Genomic DNA, 19,283 nt, shown 5'->3' on the forward strand with positions numbered 1-19,283 from the left:
CAATGTGTATGTTTTAACAGGCGGTGGGACGTCCTGGGCACCCCGGATCGTCGTTGGAGCCCCACCTGGAAGTCCCTCAGCACTTACAAGTGAGCAAACACTTGCCGTCCTCAGTGGCAACAGATGAAGCCAATGATCTAGAGGAGCTGGAAAAATTTGCCAAGACTTTCAAACAGAGGAGAATCAAACTTGGGTTCACTCAGGTGAGGATGGTCTCCTTCAAACTGTAAAGGCTTGTCTCAAGGCCACCTTGCCTGTGTCTTGAGACCTTCAGCTGATGTTCTTCTCTGAGAACCTTCACTAGGGAAGGTATTTCATGCAGCAGAGAGGGACAGTGCCTCCTTTGTGGTAGTGCCCCACTGTGGAATGCCCTCATGGTATGGTTGGACCAGAGCTCCTATCATCCCTGACCACTGGCCAGATCTGATGGAAGTTACAGTCCAACAACACCCATTCCTGCCATAGAAGAACAACGAGCGCTGATACTTTAATCCTTACTGTCTGGTTAAATCCTTTGCCAAGGCTTTTTGAACGCTGGTTATGCCTGGTGTTTTAACTCAGAAGTGGAGAACTTGTGGCCCTCCAGGTGATTTGAGGCTGCAACTTCTGTCATCTCTAGCCATTGGGCATGCTGGCTGGGGCTAAAGGGAGCTGGAATCCAGAAACTTCTGGTTCTCTACCACTCCTCCAAAACCTGTTCTATGTTGAAGGGGTGGGTTTCAATAAGAAGATCCTGTTTTTTTCTTATCATTGTGTTATCAGTAGTAGTATTCTTAAGTTGGGTATGATTAGATCATGGGTAGGCAAACTAAGGCCTGGGGGCTGAATCCGGCCCAATCGCCTTCTAAATCCAACCCTCGGACGGTCTGGGAATCAGCATGTTTTTACACGAGTAGAATGTGCCCTTTTATTTAAAATGCATCTCTGGGTTATTTGTGGGGCATAGGAATTCATTCATTCCCCCCCCCAAAAAAAAAAATATAGTCTGAGGGACAGTGGACCAGCCCTGCTGAAAACATTTGCTGATCCCTGGATTAGATGGTTGTTGTCATTTTGTTAAATGTATTAACCTGCCCTTTGCCACCAGGTCCCAGGGCAACTTACAACAACTTAAAGTTCAGAATTAAAAACAGTTTACAATTGCAGGAATAGGGCCCTGAAAACACACATCTCAGGTGTCAAAGAGGGACATCTTCAGCATTTGCGGAAAGCTGTTTAGCAAAGATGCCAGACCCACCTCTGCTAGGAGGGAGCTCCCCGACTGCAGGGATTGCCCCAGGGTTGGACTTAGATGATGCTTTGGGTCCCCTTGCAGCTGTACAAGTCTATGATTCCCCTCTGGTGCCTTTTCCCTTTCCTGACCTCTTCTGCCTCCTGCAGGGCGATGTGGGGCTGGCCATGGGGAAACTCTATGGGAATGACTTCAGCCAAACCACCATTTCCCGCTTTGAAGCCCTCAATCTGAGCTTCAAGAATATGTGCAAGCTGAAACCATTGCTGGAGAAGTGGCTGAGCGATGCAGGTAGGCTGGTGTTTCAATTCATCTTCTTCTGCAAGCCGGCATTTGAATGAGCTCCCGTTTCTCGCAGGTTTGCTTAAAGAAAAAAAAGAAAAATATATATATTTCCTGCTCTAGCTAGTTTTACTGTTTCAGCATGGGTTGAGGGGTAGAGAGCTGTGTCTCCTCCCCTCTCAGATTTTCAAACTCTGGCAGGATTGTAGGGTATAAATAGATGCTGTGCTTGTTTTCCTGAAGGAAACAGGATCCCTCATGAATCATACATCATTGTCCCACTAGGGGGCAATAGAGGGTGTGATAGTCTCCCAAGACTGAGAGAGAATAAAGTGAGTGTAGGATCCAAACAGAACATTGCAAAGTAAGACGCCAGCTTTCAAGTTCAACAGAACTCTGCTTCAGTTTGGATGTCAAGCAGAACAAAAACAGAAAGAGGGGTGTCTGAAAATATTTTTTATACAGCCCACCTTTTCTCCAAAGAGTGCCAGGTGGTGTATATACTTCTCCCCCTCTCTATTTTATCCTCACAACAGCCCTGTGAGGTAGGCTAGGCTGAGAGGCAGTGACTGGCTCAAGGTCACCTACTGAGCTTCCTGGCTGAGTGGAGATTTGAACCCAGGTTTCCCGGGTCCTAGTCCGACACTCTAACCACTACACCACACTCATGTCTCTGTGGGGCATGGTGGGAAGCTCAGCCCAACCTTTTGTCTTGTGGCTGGTGCTTATGGGAGTTGCAGTCCAAGATATCTGGAGGCCACCCAATTGGGGGAACAGACCTGAGGTCAGAGCTTGGGAACCTGTGACTAGATGCTTTGGACTCCAATTCCTGGCAGCATCAGCCAGTAAAGCAAATTGCCAGTTTTCTGCCATAATCCTTGCACACATCAATATATCGGCTTTGAATTAAATGGTTTGCCTATCTCCTTGCTCCATAGAAGCTTCCCCTTTGGACTCTTCCGTGAGCACACCCAGTTCCTACCCATCTGTGAGCGAGATGTTTGGCCGCAAGAGAAAGAAACGCACCAGCATCGAGACCAACATTCGCTCCACGCTGGAGAAACGGTTCCAAGACGTAAGGGAAACAATCCACTTGCTGCTTTTAGCCGTCGAGCATAATATGGGGAAGTATATAAGGCTGGAGGTTTGACAAGGCAAATGATGAGAAGCAAGAAGGGATGTCTTCCATCACTTCACCCCACTGGTCCTTCTAGGTTTTCCTCCATCCTAAAATAGTGTTATAGGATGGAAGGGTGTCAGTCTAGATGACATCCATGGATTCCTTCCAGGCCCGTGATCCTGTACACAGTGAGGTTCAGAATCTAGTAGGGGAGGCTGCTGAACCCACCAAACCAGTTCCTTTTGTTAAGGTAATGGTCTTGGCTAGCCAGTTAAGTACTTCCATTTGCATGTCCAAAGAGGTTGCTCTGTTGCCATAGAGACAAATGGGTGGGCATTTTCCCACCTCACCTTGCTGGATGCCATGTCAGCCTAGGAGGGAGAACAAAGGGTGCTGTGTGAGAGACAGTTTTTTGCTGATGCTGGAAGCTGGAGACCCAGAGGCTGGGCCCAAAGATGTGGCATTCGGCTTCCCTAGAAACCTAAAAGGAAGACAAGTTCTGATGGAGTGTAAATGCTGTGAGCCCCTTCATCCTATGTTCAGGTCGTCCACATGTGTAAATAAATCCATATGTCCTAAAGATACCACAGTCTCCATAGACCTTCATTCCCAGGAAACTGAAACCTGAGTAAGTAAGTGCAGGAGCCCCCAGAGTCTCTCAGAACACAGAGATTCAGTGCTTGCAACACTATATGATCTAGGGCTGTGTGCAAGATTTGACTGGTCCACGTCCTGAACTAAATTGAGCCAATTTGGGGGAGTGGAGGATTCAGACATCCCCAGATCACTGCAGGTTGAGCCATCCAGTGATCTGCGGCTGTCAGGCAGTCCTGTGAGCTGCAGCATGATGACAGCCTTACCTTTCTATATATATAGGAAGAAATAAAGCGTCCCTTACCGCTGTGGATGGTGTTGCTTATCTCAGCCTTTTTCTCTTCAGAACCCCAAGCCTAGCTCAGAGGAGATCTCCATGATTGCAGAACAGTTGTCCATGGAGAAGGAAGTGGTCCGGGTTTGGTTCTGCAACCGGCGCCAGAAAGAGAAGCGCATCAGCTGCCCGATGCCCTCCCCTATCAAATCACCCCTCTACAACTCCAGACTGGTAAGAGCTCCTTCGCCAAAGGGGACTGGCCACCAGTGGGCATTGCTAGATAGTTAAAGGACTCGAGGTAGAAGCCCATAGTGCACATTTCTTGCAAATTGGCATGTGTTAATTTATACATAGATAAAAAAGGTAAAGGACCCCTGACAGTTAAGTCTAGTTGCAGACGACTCTGGGGTTACGGCACTCATCTCGCTTCACAGGCTAAGGGAGCCGGCATTTGTCCACAGACAGTTTTTCCAGGTCATGTGGCCAGCATGACTAAGCCGCTTCTGGCTCAACGGAACACCAAAACCAGAGCAGCGCACGGAAACGCTGTTTACCTTCCTGCCGGAGTGGTACCTATTTATCTACTTACACTGGTGTGCTTTCGAACTGCTAGGTTGGCAGGGGCTGGGACTGAGCAGCACATTGTGGGGATTCAAACTGCTGACCTTCTGATCAGCAAGCCCAAGAGGCTCAGTGGTTTAGACCACAGTGCCACCTGCGTCCCACTTATACACAGACACCCCTGGGCAAATTTAGGTGGTGGAGCTCACACGTTGTGCCCAGGAATTGTTGTTGTGCCCAGTTCTAGTCCTACTGGCAGTGGCCCACTGAAGTTAATGGACCTGACTAACTTAGGTTCATTACATATACTCCAACATTTTCTGTCCCAAATTCAGGACATACACACCCATCATGCTGCCCCTGCCTCCACCCCTCACCCACCCAGGCTGCCTTGACCCACTAGCACCCCCCACCAGCATGCCCGGGCACCCACCGCCTTACCTTTGCCAGCTCACTGCTGCCGCCACTGCAAGGCCAAGGCTGCCTTCTCCCCCTCTGCAAGACCCACCAAGGCAGTTTGGTGCATCCCTTTTACACAGCCAGCACAGCTTTCCAGAAGGGTGCACCCCTGGCAATGTCAAAGCGATTTCAGAAGGTGCTCTGTTGCCTGTCATTCCAGGATCCAAATCTCAGCTTCTGTGATGTCCCAGTTAAAACGGGACAGTTGGGGGGTATGTCATTAACTAACTTGGGTCCAGTCTGAGGGGAACGTAGTTGGCTCCAACTCAAAGCTTGCTGTTTCTTATTTGGAGCTCTGCTCCAAAACACTGGATTGAGGAAAGCTGTTATAAACCAAGCTGACCTGTCCCTTCTCTCACAGAAGCTGGACTGTCCACACCCCATTGTCCCTGGCATGTCCTGTTACAAAGACCTCAGGCAGCAAATGTCAGCTTGGAGAGCCTGCAAGAACAGGCAGTGCTAAGCTGGATAGATTCGAGGTCTGAATGCTGAAAAGCATTCACACAAAGACTGTGCTTTGAACATCATGTTCCATGTTGCCAACAATGTGCTCCTGGTGTATCAGGGCCAACAGAGCACCTCTCCCTGTTGAAAATCGCTTTGCAGGTGCCTGGTGCATAGCTCCACGCAGCTGCTGCCTGCCTCTCTGTCTTTCTTAGAAAGCAATTTGAATTGCACATGCACCTACATGAAGGAACAAGTGGAAGTGGGTTGTGTGAATGGCCAAAGAGTTGTCGCTGTTGGCATGAGCTGGATTCTGTGTGGTCCTCACCTTACGCTGGGCAAAGCATTAGTGTATAAACACACTTTGAAGTGGAATGCAGCTGTTGCTGGGGTAGAGCATGCCAGCTCCTTCTAAAGGAATGGCTTGCCGTAGGGGATCAACGCAGGAGAGCCAGGACAATATAATGGCTCATGATGAGTTGTCAGCCACAAGGGCCTTGCTTCAAAGGTTTCTTGGCAGCCCTCAGTAAACTGCCATCTCCCCAAACACACACACACACACAGAGGCAGTATGGGAATAACAGCCATGGCCTACCTTGCAAGATTGTTGTAAGTGTTACTGAAATGGGGTACAGGTATCACCTGAAAAGCTCTGTTAGAAATGCTGCGTGGAAAAAGGCTGGGATCCAACTGAAACTGTGACGGAGAGTCTCCGTCGCCAGAATGTCAGCCAGCTTCCTGAGATGCTATCGCTCCAAATTAACAAGGCCCCCAGCAAATGGAAAGAGCACCTTTTCCCTGATTCACCAGGACTGACTCAGAGAGGAGAGCACCCTCTGAGGATGACTCATTCACCCAGCTTCCTGCAAGGCAGCTGCTTCTAGCACAGCACAGGGTGCTCTCAGGCTGTCTCCGTTTTCGGGTGGGATCCTCTCCTGTGTCAGCAAATCCACATTGTGCAATCGTTGTCGACGGGGAGCTCTTGTGCAACAAATACACCGCTCCCTGCCTCCCCCCCCCATAGACTTTTTGCTTTGAGATATATATATATTAAAAAAAATGTCCAGTAGCACCTTAGAGACCAACTAAGTTTGTTCTTGGTATAAGCTTTCGTGTGCATGCACACTTCTTCAGATACACTTCGTCGGACCAACACTACCTACCTGAATCTTTTTGCTTTGAGGAAAGGGATGGGGAAATTCACTAGACAGTGTGGGACAGAATGCTTGCCTGGACACAACATCCTCTAACCTCCCCTACAACAAATCAGAAGGCTCCTGAAATCGGCAGTGTCATCTCATCTCCCTGCAAACCAATCACAATCAATGCTTTTTTATTTAAAAAAAATTTAAAAAGATCATCTGGAAGCAACTATCATCTCCGGCAGCAAATGTTGAGTTGGAAAGGACCTTCGCCAAACTTTTATTAGGGGTTACAAGTATCGGCCATGATAAAACATCCATATATAAAATTTAAAAACATGGACAAATAAACAGCCATGTAAAATATGTAATAACAAGGATTTTCATTGGAGTTTCTTCCTGCTAAATAAAAAGGAGGCACTGCTAAGTACCACCTGCATTATACATTTAAAGCAGCATCACATTTCTATCACAGACTTACATCTCCCAGAGTTCCCTGTGAAGAGGGATTGCTTGTTAAACCACTCTGGGAATTGCAGCTCTTTGAGGGGAACAGGGGTCTCCCAACAACTCTTACCCTTAAGAAACTACACTTCCAAGGATTCTTTTGTGGGGGGAGCCACAGTCTATATTTTGACGTATTTCCTTTAAAACAGCTAAAAAATTATTTATTTTAGATTTTGTGTTTGGATTTCCAACCCTGTTTTAATGATGATGCCAAAAATGAGCTTCTCGTTGAATGATTTGAGGCTCTTTTAGCTAACTGACTGCTTATTTGTGTTTGTTTTTCTAAGCACCAGCCATAGGACTTGCAGTGGACAAACCAACCAAAGCCAATATTTTAACCCGTCACCCCCAATGATCCTCTTTTGCTTGCTTTTCTCTTCCAGGTCTCTACCTCAGGATCCTTGGGTCCCCTCTCTGTCACTCCTGTTCACAGCACCATGCATGGGGCAGGTATGTGGGGGTTTCCCCCCCAGGAGAACGTTTCTCTGTTTCTGTTTTTTCCTTCCATGATTCAGCCCCTCTGATCCACTTCTCTAGGTGGGATGGGGTTGGGGAGGGAACATGGAACCAGCCTGTCTTTTGACTCAGGCCTTTGGCACCTCAGGCCCTGCAGGGATATTCCTCTGCACAGCTCAGACCTTGCCTAGGGGCACAGGACGAGGAATGCATATATATCGGCTTGAAGCAACCCTGCCAAATCTTTGGCCGCAGGCTTTCCATTGATACTGTAATGGGCAGTTGGGCTGTGAAAGCCCAACAGGGTAAAATGGAAGGGTGTGATGACAGACAGGCCAGAGGGCAGGTTCTGGAGCAGACAGACAAGGAGGTAGGGAGGAAATCTGCATCATTACTCCACTAGTCAAACAACTCAGACTGAGGGGCTGGGAATCACAGAATCGTAGAGTTATCTACTCCAGCTCCCTGCAATGCAGGAATCTCAACTAAAGCAACCATGGCAGGTGGCCATTCAACCTCCGCTTAAAAAACCTCCAATGAAGGAGAACCAACAACCTGCAGAGGGAGTCTGTTCCACTGTCAAACAACTCTTACTGTCAAGGAAAGGACTGTAACTCAGTGCCAGAGCATCTGCTTTGCATGCAGAAGGTCCCGGGTTCGATCCTTATCATCTCCAGGATGGAAAGAGGAAAGACCCTTTGTCTGAAACCCTGGAGAGAGGCTGCCAGTCAGTGTAGACTCCCAGTGTTGCTGAACTACAATTCCCATCATCCCCAACAAGCACGACCAATAGCGATGGGAGTTTCAGGTTCCACAACGTCTGGCAGGCCAAAGATTCGTCATGCTGGTGCAGACAGCACTGAACTTCAGGGACCAATGGTCTGACTTGGCCAAAGCCAGCTTTCTATGTTCCTATGGCATGGCTTAGGCAGTGGTTCTCAACCCGTGGGTCCCTAGATGTAGTTGGACTACAACTCCCATCATCCCTGAGCTCTGGCCTTGCTAGCTAGGGGCGATGGGAGTTGTAGTTCAACAACATCTGGGGACCCACAGGTTGAGAAAGGCTGGCTTAGAGCAACTGTTATATAGAGCCAGCCAAGCCCCTGTTGGATCTACAGGTCAGCTGATCTGGCTAGTCCGAAAAACAGCAGTACCATCTCTGGCCATTGTAGAGGTGGCGCCACAGCACAGTAGAGGCAGGACTGAGAATTCCTTCCTTTGCCCGGTGGGCACAAAGAATAAGATGCCCGAGTCCCTGTTTCAGTGCAGCCACCAACCACCAGCACCTTACCTGTTTGACTTCTTGCTTACATCCAAACCAGGGTGGAGGGCAAGGGGACACTAGCTCTCAGCTTCCTCCTCCGTAATCTCTGTGTTACCACAGTGGAACTCGGCTGAGAGAAAGATGCGAGCAGGAGGGTGGGGGAACGAAGTTAGAATTAGTTGAATCTGCCTGTCCTTGGCTCTGCTCCCACCAACCATGTCCCAAATCATTCATTTCTTGGAGGAATTAGAAAACATTCCTGTTTACCCAGGCAACTGGTGGCTGAAGGATACTGTCCCTGGCAACCCCAAGGTCATTTGGGAAGGATGTATTTAACTGTAATTGCATTTAGACGTCTTTAATTGTCATTGTTTTTAGAATGCTTTAATCTGTTTTAGGACTGTTTGTGGTTGTTTTTAGTTTTGTATCTATATGCCACCCTGGGGTCCTGCCCATCTGGCTGGGTTTCCCCAGCCACTCTGGGTGACTCCCAACAGAATTAATAACGATAATACTAAAAAAGCAATAAAACACCAGACATTAAAACAATCCCTAAACAAGGCTGCCTTCAGATGTCTTCTAAAAGTCAGATAGTTGTTTATTTCCTTAACATCTGATGGGAGGGCATTCCACAGGGTGGGTGCCACTACCGAGAATTTATTATTATTATTATTATTATTATTATTATTATTATTATTATTATTATATTATTATTATTATTATTATTATTATTATTATTATTATTATTATTCCCGATGGGCATCAGCCACCACTGAATGGAGGGCCTAAGAAAGAAGGGTCAGAACAGTGAATAAGTGAAATGGGGAGAGGAACCAGGAACAAATGCACTGTTAAGATGCAAAAGAAACCACAACTATTTGCATGCACCGGAAGGTTTGAAGGGTTTTTCTTTAAGGATAGTTTTCTCTCTCGCACAGTGACATCATCATGCTCTCCAGGGAACTCCAGCCGGCCCTCGTCTCCTGGCACGGGACTCCACGCCAGCAGCCCCGGCATGTCCCAGAGCAACTCCAAAGCAGCCATCAACTCCTCCAGCTTCAACTCTTCTGGGTAAGGCTATGTCGGGGGGAGCGGGGTGCAGTTAAAAGAATAATTGAATTGTAGAGTCGGAAGGGACCAGTGGGGTCACCTAGTCCAACCCCCTGCAATGCAGGAATCTCAGATAAAGTTTCCCCTGGGATCATGAGAATAAAAGGATGGTGAAGAAAGCCAAGAAGCAGGATATGAGTCACCTGAGCATACTGAAAGTCCCAATCCGGCCAGGTGCGACTGTGAGTTTTCCCCGGGTGCTGAATTTCCACTCCTGGGAAACGGTTGTCTTCTGCTTTAAGGCTTGCAGGAAAATGAGCAGCTGCACTTGGAAAAGTTCACAGTTGCAGAACTGCACCTGAAGTCAGACAAGGATGCCCACTGGAGATGTAATAGGTTGCTTTCATACTAGCCCCCGTGCTCTGTAATTGCTATGCTTTGAGTAACCACTTTTTACAGAGAATTTGGGAAGTGCCCTTGTCAGCTCGCTGCAGTCCGTTGTTTTCTGTGTTAACCTCCTGTAACTTTTCAGACGTGATTAGCGATTTAAAAAAAATGCTAAAGCAGCAAAAACCTGTTAAGTGCAGACTTTGGGGGGCCACTGTGCCCTTAATTGAAAACTTCCTGTGTGCTAGTTCAGCCTGTTTTATTGCTTTGGACGGATAGTAATTAATTACCCTTTAATTTCTTGTTAGGTAGTCAGTTGCTGATCCCTGGTGGAAGGGGCTTAAATAGTCATTCCCTTGCTGCTGCTGCTTCCTTTTATAGTGAAATACAAAAAAATTGCAGCCTTTAAGAATTATACACACACCAAAAAAAAAAATCTGTACAAAAAAAATCATGTCTTGGCTTGAGGGCAAATTTAGAATTGGAAAGATGGCACATGGTGAAACAGTTGGTACAGATCCACACCGTATGTTTAAAGCACATATAACACACATTTAAAGCAAATGGCTACCCTAAAGAATCCTGGGACTTAGGCTTGAGTTTGCCTTTTCTTCTCCCTTATCCCTCCCCCTCCCCTTTCCTTTTCTGTAATGTCTTTATATTTAGGGTTGCCATATGGCCTCTTTTTCCAGGACACGTCCTCTTTTTCATGGGAAGAGTCGTCACAGCGATCCATAGTTAAAAAGTAGAAGTCAGCACGAATGTGTCCTCTTTTTTGCTCTTCAAGACATGGCAAAATATGTAATACATAACCACCCCTCCAAAGAATCCTGGGAACTTGGAATTGTAGCTCTGTGAGCAGTTAAGCAACAGTTTTCTCAGGCTTCTCTGGGGGAGGGTGTGCTTTAAAATGTTCTTTATAAGATCGGTGTAGTTGTTAGCTTAGTTCAGAGCTTTCCAAACTGTGTGTCGCGACACGTTAGTGTGTCAGCTACAGTGTATACATGTGTCTCGTGAACATTGCCTGCACTCCTCCTGGGGCTGGAAAGGGGTTCATTTAACCTCTGGCTTGCTAGTAAAAGTGAATGACTGTGTTGCAAAATGATACATGTGTAAAAAGTGTGTCACCAACATGAAAAGTCTGGAAAGCTCTGCTAACACCATCGCTTGCCCCTGTCTGAATTCTCACCATAGGAACAGACAAGAGATCTGATCATGCATGCCCTGACAGTTTGGCCCTTTGTTATACATTTAGGTTTTTTATAGTCTTTTTTATTAAATTAACAATCAATCATACATAAATAAGCATAAAAATGTGCACCTCACCACCAAGACCATTCCATTATATCTCTCCAAACTCCCAAAATGTTGACACCTCTTGCGATGGTTTGACCCCTTTCTGTTTTAACAATACAAATTCTAAGAACACCCTCCATATCCCTTCAAAATCATTTCTCCTACATATTCCCCATCTTACCTTCAAGGCACAGGTTAATTTATCATTAATAGCTATATCCCAAACCTCTTTGCACCATTCTTCCGTTTTATATTCTGTTTGCCCCTTCCACTCCTAGCTATAATAATTCATGCAGCTGTCAATAAATAGCCTGTGAACCTTCCACCCCATCATAAACTGATAATAATGCTACCTCTGGACTTTTGGTCAGCTTTAACCCCGTGATTTCTGTTATCTCCTTAAACACCCTTTGCCCAAAAAAAATTGTACATATTTACACCCCCAACACGTGTGAACGTAATTCCCTGTTTCCTGGCATCCCCTCCAACATAACACACATCTAGTTTTTATAGGCATGCATTCTCTCTCTCTCTCTGCAGAGAAAACAGTTTCTAAAGCCTCGCCTTTGTGTCTTTTTTTGTTCTGTTTATCCTTGTGAGCAGATCCTGGTACCGATGGAACCAGCCCACCTACCTCCACTGAAGCCCCATTCCTCAAAGAGCATCCAACTCCACCTTCTTCTTCTCTGCAGAAAAAGAAAAGGAGCCTGAACTTTTGTGCTATGGTCCTGCTTCTTAGGGAACAGTGGCTCAGTCAAATGCATAGCCCACATGCCACAACCGGTCTCCCTTCAACCTCACTTGATGGCAGCAGCTTTGCAAGCAGAACTGTCAAAGAGACTAAAACGGTGACACATGGCAACGATGCATGCGCATAAGCCCTTTGCATCATGTCGTCCTCAGGCGCTTCTGCATCCGGTTGCCTAAACCTTTTGCTCTGTAACTGATGCCTGGCGATCTTCGACGGGGAAGTGGTTCTGTCTTCTCTCTCTAGTTTGTAAATGCTTTTTTGTTGGGAGGCAACTGTGAAGACGCATCCATTCTCCCATCTAAAACGAAAGATGCATCCGCGGAGATCCCCACCCCCTAAGCTAAGCCAAGGCTGCCAAATTAGATTTCCTGAAGGTTTCAATCCGGATTGGCGCTTTCAGTGTCCTGCAGGTGGTGCTGTGGAGCAAGGTAGCTGTGCTTGGATTGCCTGTGAGTGATGCATTTGCTCAAAATTGTGGGAACGTTTAGGTGATCTGGATGCGTGCAGGTTTTGATCCCCAGGCTCTTTGTGCTGGGGACCTGGGGACCCCAAAGCTTCTGGGGAGCAAGATAGACATGGAATTGACATGCATCTAATTGTTCAAGAGTGAGGGCCGACCCTATCATTGGGCAGAGTGAGGTTGTATACATGTAGTTAGTCTCATTTGTACTCCCTAAGCTAACCAGCTGCAATGGAGGGTGATTGCTCATTTGCTGACATTGAAGCAAAACACAGCTACCAGTCTGGTTGGCTTCAGTGAATGACATGGGGAGGGTACCATCCGGGCCTGCATCTCAGGTAGCAAAATATCTTGGACCAACCTTGGATGGTATATTCACCAAATGGGAACTTTTTCACCCAACATGCCTTCTCCAATATTTGGGAGGTTGTGCTTTAGAATTGCCAATGCCTGTGATAGATGTGTTAATTTAAAAAAATATATATATTTTAAATGGTCTCTCACAAGGATCTCTGATTAAACAAGTCAGGCATTTTTCCCCACCCATGGTGGTTCAAGCTGTACCTTGAAAAGTCCAGATTTGCCCAGGCATCTGCTGGACAAATGCCTTGATGAGTTAATACATTTCATCTTCACAAACTTAAAAATCTCAAGCAGTTTTGAAACCATTCTACAAGTTCTTTTAAAAAATAAAAGAAGCACACATATCTAGTCATGTAGACACCTCCCTTTTTTCCATTCTAGTGAAACATTTTGGTGGGGAAGATTGACTGGACAAAACTGCTTGTGAGCAGGTCTAAGTCAATTCTACCACTCCCTTGATCTGAATGTGACTAGGAGGGGCAACAGTAAATAGAAAACACGGAAACAGGTTGAATAGCCTCTAACCCCTGGAGTTTGGCAACACACACTTACATGCTAAGTTGTTGGGGTGGGGAAGAAATTTGATTCAGTTTGCATCCGAAGGCAAACCTACCTAACTGAACTTTCCAAAATGATGCACAAACTGAAGCACAGCCATCCTTCAAAATTCTCCGTTTCCAAATTTTGCAATGGATTTCTCCAGCCAAGTAATGTGTAGAGACTAGGGCAAAGCATGCATAAAAAATGCATGAAGATAACCTACAAAAATGCATTTATTAGGAGAGATTGCTTTGAGAAAATGTGCCGGTTAGGAGAATTTTGCACTAAAAAGTGGTGAATTTTCACAATGACTTTTTTTAAAAAAAAGAAAAAGAAAATCACAAACCAATGTCAACATGGGGAGACCTTAACCTTTGGGTTGGAAAAACAAGAAAGTGACAGAAAGTGAAACTGACAGACCTGCTCGTCCCTCACTAGCCATGCAAATTGAATCTTCGTTCCCCTGTTTCGCTCAGTTTGTACAATTCCCAAGCTGCCAGGACTGGGCCAGAGCTGCTGCTGGTAGCAATAAAAAGGACGAGTCATTTCTTTTACCCCCGACACTAAATAATTGTGTGGCATATGGGAGGGAGGAGGTCAGCAAAAGTCTGTTCCTGGGAAAAGAGGCTGCCTAGGGTCCCATATTCAGAGCAACTGGAAAAGCAACTGGGTGGAGGCAGCCTTTGGGTTGGGAAAAGTTTGGAGAGGGAAGGATGAAGCAGCCTTTCCCCCTCCAGTCACACTCACCACCTCCCCCAGCTGCTTTCCATTAAATGTGCACACAGAGACCGTGATGCACATCTGCTATGTAATGAGTGGCTTGGAAAAAGCCTCTGAAACCAGCTGATCTGGAAGATTCCTCTTCTAGAGCAAGTTCTGTTTATTCACAACATATTTGCTGCTTAGACCAGCGACTGGGAACCTCGGATCTGGGGGGGGGGTTAACCAGGCCTATCAGGATTCTCTCCCCACCCCCAAGTCACGTGTCTTCCCACCCCTCGCCAAGCCTGCTTTGCACACTCCTTAGATGTTTTCACCTGGCCGGAATGTGTCCTTGGAGTCTCCCAATGCCTTTTTGCTTTCCTGGAGAGGCAGGGGAATGTGTGATCGTGTGCAGAAACTAGCCTGCTTGTACAAAGGTAAAAATTGCATTCGTTTCTCCAACCCGCTTTTGCCCCTTGCCCTGCCCACTTCTGGCAAGTGGCCCCCACCCAGCAGGAAATGTGGCCCTCAGGCTGAATAAGCTGCCCAACTCCTGCCTTAGACAATTGCCCCTCTTGCACTGTAGATCTTTTTTTGCCATCACATTGATGGCAAGGAATGAATATAAAACTATTACCACTTTGATGGCTCCAAGCCCGTTAGAACTGTACTCCTCTGTTCTTTTACGTTTTGGGTTTTGTTTGTTTTTTAATTATTGTTATTAACAGTCTGTCCATTGGGTTTTTATATTAGCTTCCAGGCAAAAGAAACTTTGTCTAATACCGTGATTGCAATCGTGATGTTTGTTTAAGGGGGGGGGGGATATTTTCTGTATTGTAAATAGTTTCTCTTCCACCACCCTACATCTTCTGTGTCTTCCACTCTTCTCTCTTTGGGAGAATAGTTTGTATAACTCAGGTGTGAATTTTGAAGATTTTGTGTCTCTTTTTATGTGTGTGTGTTTGTGCATTGTTTTGATTTCATTAAAATTCCTTTTAAATGCTGGGAACCTCCTTATCAGATCAATGCAGAAAGTTGCATTTCTTTACAGAACGAGGCTGTTTATCTGTTATCTAGTTAACGCCCATGACTTCCCCCCAAAGAATCCTGGGAGTTGTAGTGCTCAGAATGGTAGCCCTGGGAGGAATAAACTTCAGTTCCCAAGATCCTTTGCGGTAAGCCATGATTACTAAAGTGATATAAATAGGCTTTACAGGCAACCTTGTTTCAATGTCACCTCAATGACTTTTATTTAGGGAGGAAGGTGGCTTCCAAACTGGTCCTGGGTGGGTGGGCAAGACTGAATAAATCAGTGGTCTTACTACAGGCTGACCATTCCTCCCTCCAACCCATACCTCGAGCGATCAGAGAACACGTGTCAGCATAACTTGCCCAGACTCTCTCGCTCTTCTTAGAGGACTAGCTGTTGCAGATCTGGATTCTGCAGCTGTCTGGAATTCCAGCACAGTTCCTGGAGCTGGCAGTTGGTGAGCAGAGGCAGGGACGCTTCTGAATGCCAGTTGCCGGAGGCCAAAGGAGGTGAGAGTGCTCTTGTGTTCGAATCCTGCTTCTAGGTTTCCCACAGGCATCTGTGAGAACGGGATGCTGGATCTTCTTATGTGATATGCCTGCACACCTGCAAATCATTTTCCCCCGGGTCATACAGATGATGCATATGATAATGTGATTAATATAAAATGTGCAGTCGTTGCTCCGCCCACTTTTGCCTGTGGCCCCACCCACCACTAGAATGTGGCTCCCAAAAGATTACCCTGAAGGAAATGCTTCCCATAGGCTGAAAAAGTCTCCCCATCCCTGCTCTGGAAGGCAACCAGTACTTTAAACTCCTCTATCCAGAATTGGGTGATGACATGCAATGTAACCACCAATCTTGTGACAAAGAGTGTCCTGACTGGTGATCGTCAGGCAACCTGCTGCTTTCCTAGACATATGCTGATTGGTTTTCCTGTGCTGTCATTCTCATATGTAGGTGTCATGGAGGCGAAAAGGGATCGCTCCTCAGGTGATTGCATCTGGCTGTACGCAATCCAGGGATAATTAATCCCTCGTCAATCCATAATTATGGGACATACATGAACAATTAAACCCATGTTGATTTCCATTATGATTTGCGGGCGCCTAAATGTGTCAAATGTGAATAACCTGAGCAGTGTGTCAATACCGGGCCCCCACAAGAATATTGAGTGCAACATTCAGCATCTCAAGAAACTCAGTTTTCAATTGATGTTTTTAAAAGTGTCTCATCCTTAAGGCTATTGGAGGGGTGAGCATATGTCCAATGCCTGGTGAGCTATCAGGCAAAAAGTAGGGCAGGAGCGGCTTCTCTTTAGGAACGCCTGTGCACCTCTGCCCTAGGAAGCAAAGTCTTTTCTTAAGCAAAAGGTAAAGGTAAAGGGACCCCTGACCATTAGGTCCAGTCGTGACCGACTCTGGGGTTGCGGTGCTCATCTCGCTTTATTGGCCGAGGGAGCCGGCTTACAGCTTCCAGGTCATGTGGCAGGCATGACTAAGCCGCTTCTGGAGAACCAGAGCAGCACACGGAAACGCCGTTTACCATCCCGCCGGAGTGGTACCTATTTATCTACTTGCACTTTGAAGTGCTTTCAAACTGCTAGGTTGGCAGGAGTTTCTTAAGCAAAGGACGCCCTATAAAATGTGGAGACTAGGCTCGAAAGATGAAAGTCACCACTGGCTTATATGGCTTTGGTTAGGTTAATTTGTGGTCTGCCAATCACCGTTAGTCATGTTAGCTCAGCGAAACCTCCATGTTCAAAGGCAATCTACCTTGGGATACCAGCTGCAGGGGAACTAACGGCACAGGGTGGATATTTTCTTCACCCCCAAACTTCTGTGAGCTTCTCAGGAGCATCATTTAGCTGGCTGCTTCTGAGCCGAACGCTTGGCTAGATGGGCCTTTGGTATGGTCTTACATTTATTTGGTGACAGTGGCAATATCAAGGCAGAGGCTCTTCTTATTCCAGCAAAGGACTGCAGTACCAGGATGCCAGCCAGGTGAAGGGAGTTCTAATCTAAAACATCTGGAGGGCAACAGGTTCAAGAAGGTGGCACTGGATGTTTTCCATAGCCGTCAGCACCGTACATAATGGCTTGAGATGCTGTCAGCCTATAAAGTCAATATGATAGGCATCCCTTCTATTTGGCTTGCTCATCTTCTGCTCCTCTCACAAGGGAGATGGCCCTCAGTTGTTGTTGTTCTCCTCCCTTATGTTGGATCCTGTTACACGGCAACTCCACCCTAACTTCCTGCCAGCAGTTGGTGCTTAATGATACAGACAGTGCCAGAACGTGGGCAATGACCTCTACAGCTAGTTATTTGGGGCACGTAACATGTTGGGTTTAGGCAACAGGTTTCATGGGATGCTATGCAGTCATTGTTGTTGTTTAGTCATTTACTTGTGTCCGACTCTTTGTGACCCCATGGACCAGAGCACGCCAGGCACTCCTGTCTTCCACTGCCCCCCGCAGCTTGGTCAAACTCATGCTGGTAGCTTCGAGAACACTATCCAACCATCTTGTCCTCTGTCGTCCCCTTCTCCTTCTGCCCTCCATCTTTCCCAACATCAGAGTCTTTTCCAGGGAGTCTTCTCTTCTCATGAGGTGGCCAAAGTATTGGAGCCTCAGCTTCACAATTTGTCCTGCTTTCTCCCCATCCAAAACGAAACCTCTGAAGCAGCTGCCACTCCATATTTAGGAGGTTAAATGCATAATCATAAAGAGAAGATGGGGGGGGGTGAGCTTGACAGCTACTTTTTCCTCTGGCAAGTATCCATGGAGGGCTATAGAAATTTTAAGAACAAAAACAACTCAGCACAGATGGATGGAGGAAGCTTGTCTTTCCCTCTATAAAGGCATGTTTGGACTAGAAATCAGAAATGTGCTGTTGCACTCAGGTCTCGCTTGTGGGTGCTTGGGCACCTGGTCAACCCCTGTGAGAACAAGATACTGGACTTTGGTCTGTTGCAGCAACTAGGCTCTTCTTATGTAGGACTCCTGACAACTCTAGAGGCAGGTGGTGTGGCTTGTGATTCTTTCTTGGGGGGGGGGAATGTTCAGAGCAGGGGGTGGCTCTGAGGGGAAGCAAGAACTCCCCCCCAAAAAAAAAAATTCCCTAGGCCCCCTTTTGCTCCCCTCTCTCATAACACTAGAATGTATTCGCATCCAATGAAGCTAAATGTTGGTAGATTTGGGATAGGTAAAAGAAAGTACTCATGTTGGTAGCTTCGGGAACACTGTCCAACCATCTCATCCTCTGTCGTCTCCTTCTCCTTGTGCCCTCCATCTTTCCCAACATCAGGGTCTTTTCCAGGGAGTCTTCTCTTCTCATGAGGTGGCCAAAGTATTGGAGCTACCAGCATGAGTTTGACCAAACTGTGGGAGGCAGTGGAAGACAGGAGTGCCTGGTGTGCTCTGGTCCATGGGGTCACGAAGAGTCGGACACGACTAAACGACTAAACAACAACAAAAGAAAGAAAGTACTTCTTCACGCAGCACAGAGTTAACCTATGGAACTCACTCCCACTGGAGGCACCATTAGTCACCAAATTGGCTGGCTTTAAAGAGGATTAGACACATTCATGGAGGCGATCAATGGTTACTAGCTATGATGACTGTGCTCTGCTTCCGCTTTCAGAGACTGTTCTGAAAACCACTTGTTCAAAACCACAGGAGGGGAGAGTGTTCTTGTGCTCAGGTCCAGGGGCAGATATTATATGAAACTAATGAAGCTTAAGCTTCAAGGACCCTAATCCCAGAGTGGCCCCAGAAGTGACTTTAATCCGCATTGCTTTTTTAAAAAAATGGGTCTAGTACTGTAGAAGCAATCTGAGTCACACAACTCAAATCGATTAGCTTTTTGTCAAAAACTCAGCAGTACAAATGCTATAATGTAAACAACCCCCTTGAAAAAGATAACAGTGGTTACCCAGACCTCATTGCTGGTTGTTAATAATAATAATAATAATAATAATAATAATAATAATAATAATAACAACAACAACAACAACAACAACAACAACAACAACAATAATAAATGTCACCCATCTGACTGGGTTGCCCCAGCCACTCTGAGCAGCTTCAAACAAATTAAAATATCAAACACAGTAAATCATCAAACATTAAAAACTTCCCTATACAGTCGTGCCTTAGCAGTTGAATGTTTTGGCTCCCGAACACCGCAAACCCGGAAATGAGTGTTCCAGTTTGCGGACATTCTTTTGGAAACTGAACATCTGGCAGTGCTTCCGGGGCTTCTGATTGGCTGCAGGAAGCTCCTGCAGCCAATCTGAAGCCATGCCTTGGAAGTCAAATGTTTTGGAAGTCTAACAGACTTCTGGAATGGATTCCATTCGGTTTCCA

The 19,283-nt window shown here is 46.4% G+C and overlaps 1 protein-coding gene across 3 annotated transcripts in view; it reads left to right on the forward strand.

Moving 5' to 3' along the window:
* The window catches only part of POU2F3 (POU class 2 homeobox 3), an 88,986-nt gene extending 74,080 nt beyond the window's left edge, over positions 1-14,906 (forward strand). For all 3 annotated transcript variants that reach the window (XM_081889957.1, XM_081889955.1, XM_081889956.1), the window contains 7 exons: positions 21-203; positions 1,381-1,522; positions 2,452-2,588; positions 3,574-3,735; positions 7,001-7,067; positions 9,276-9,408; positions 11,674-14,906. In XM_081889957.1, coding sequence (XP_081746083.1) covers positions 21-203; positions 1,381-1,522; positions 2,452-2,588; positions 3,574-3,735; positions 7,001-7,067; positions 9,276-9,408; positions 11,674-11,713 — 864 coding nt within the window. In that variant the 3' untranslated portion in view covers positions 11,714-14,906. The remainder of the gene's footprint in view (positions 1-20; positions 204-1,380; positions 1,523-2,451; positions 2,589-3,573; positions 3,736-7,000; positions 7,068-9,275; positions 9,409-11,673) is intronic.
* Positions 14,907-19,283: the final 4,377 nt, after the last annotated feature.

This window comes from Podarcis melisellensis (assembly GCF_964234715.1).
Source record: "Podarcis melisellensis genome assembly, chromosome: 15".
NCBI lineage: Eukaryota > Metazoa > Chordata > Lepidosauria > Squamata > Lacertidae > Podarcis > Podarcis melisellensis.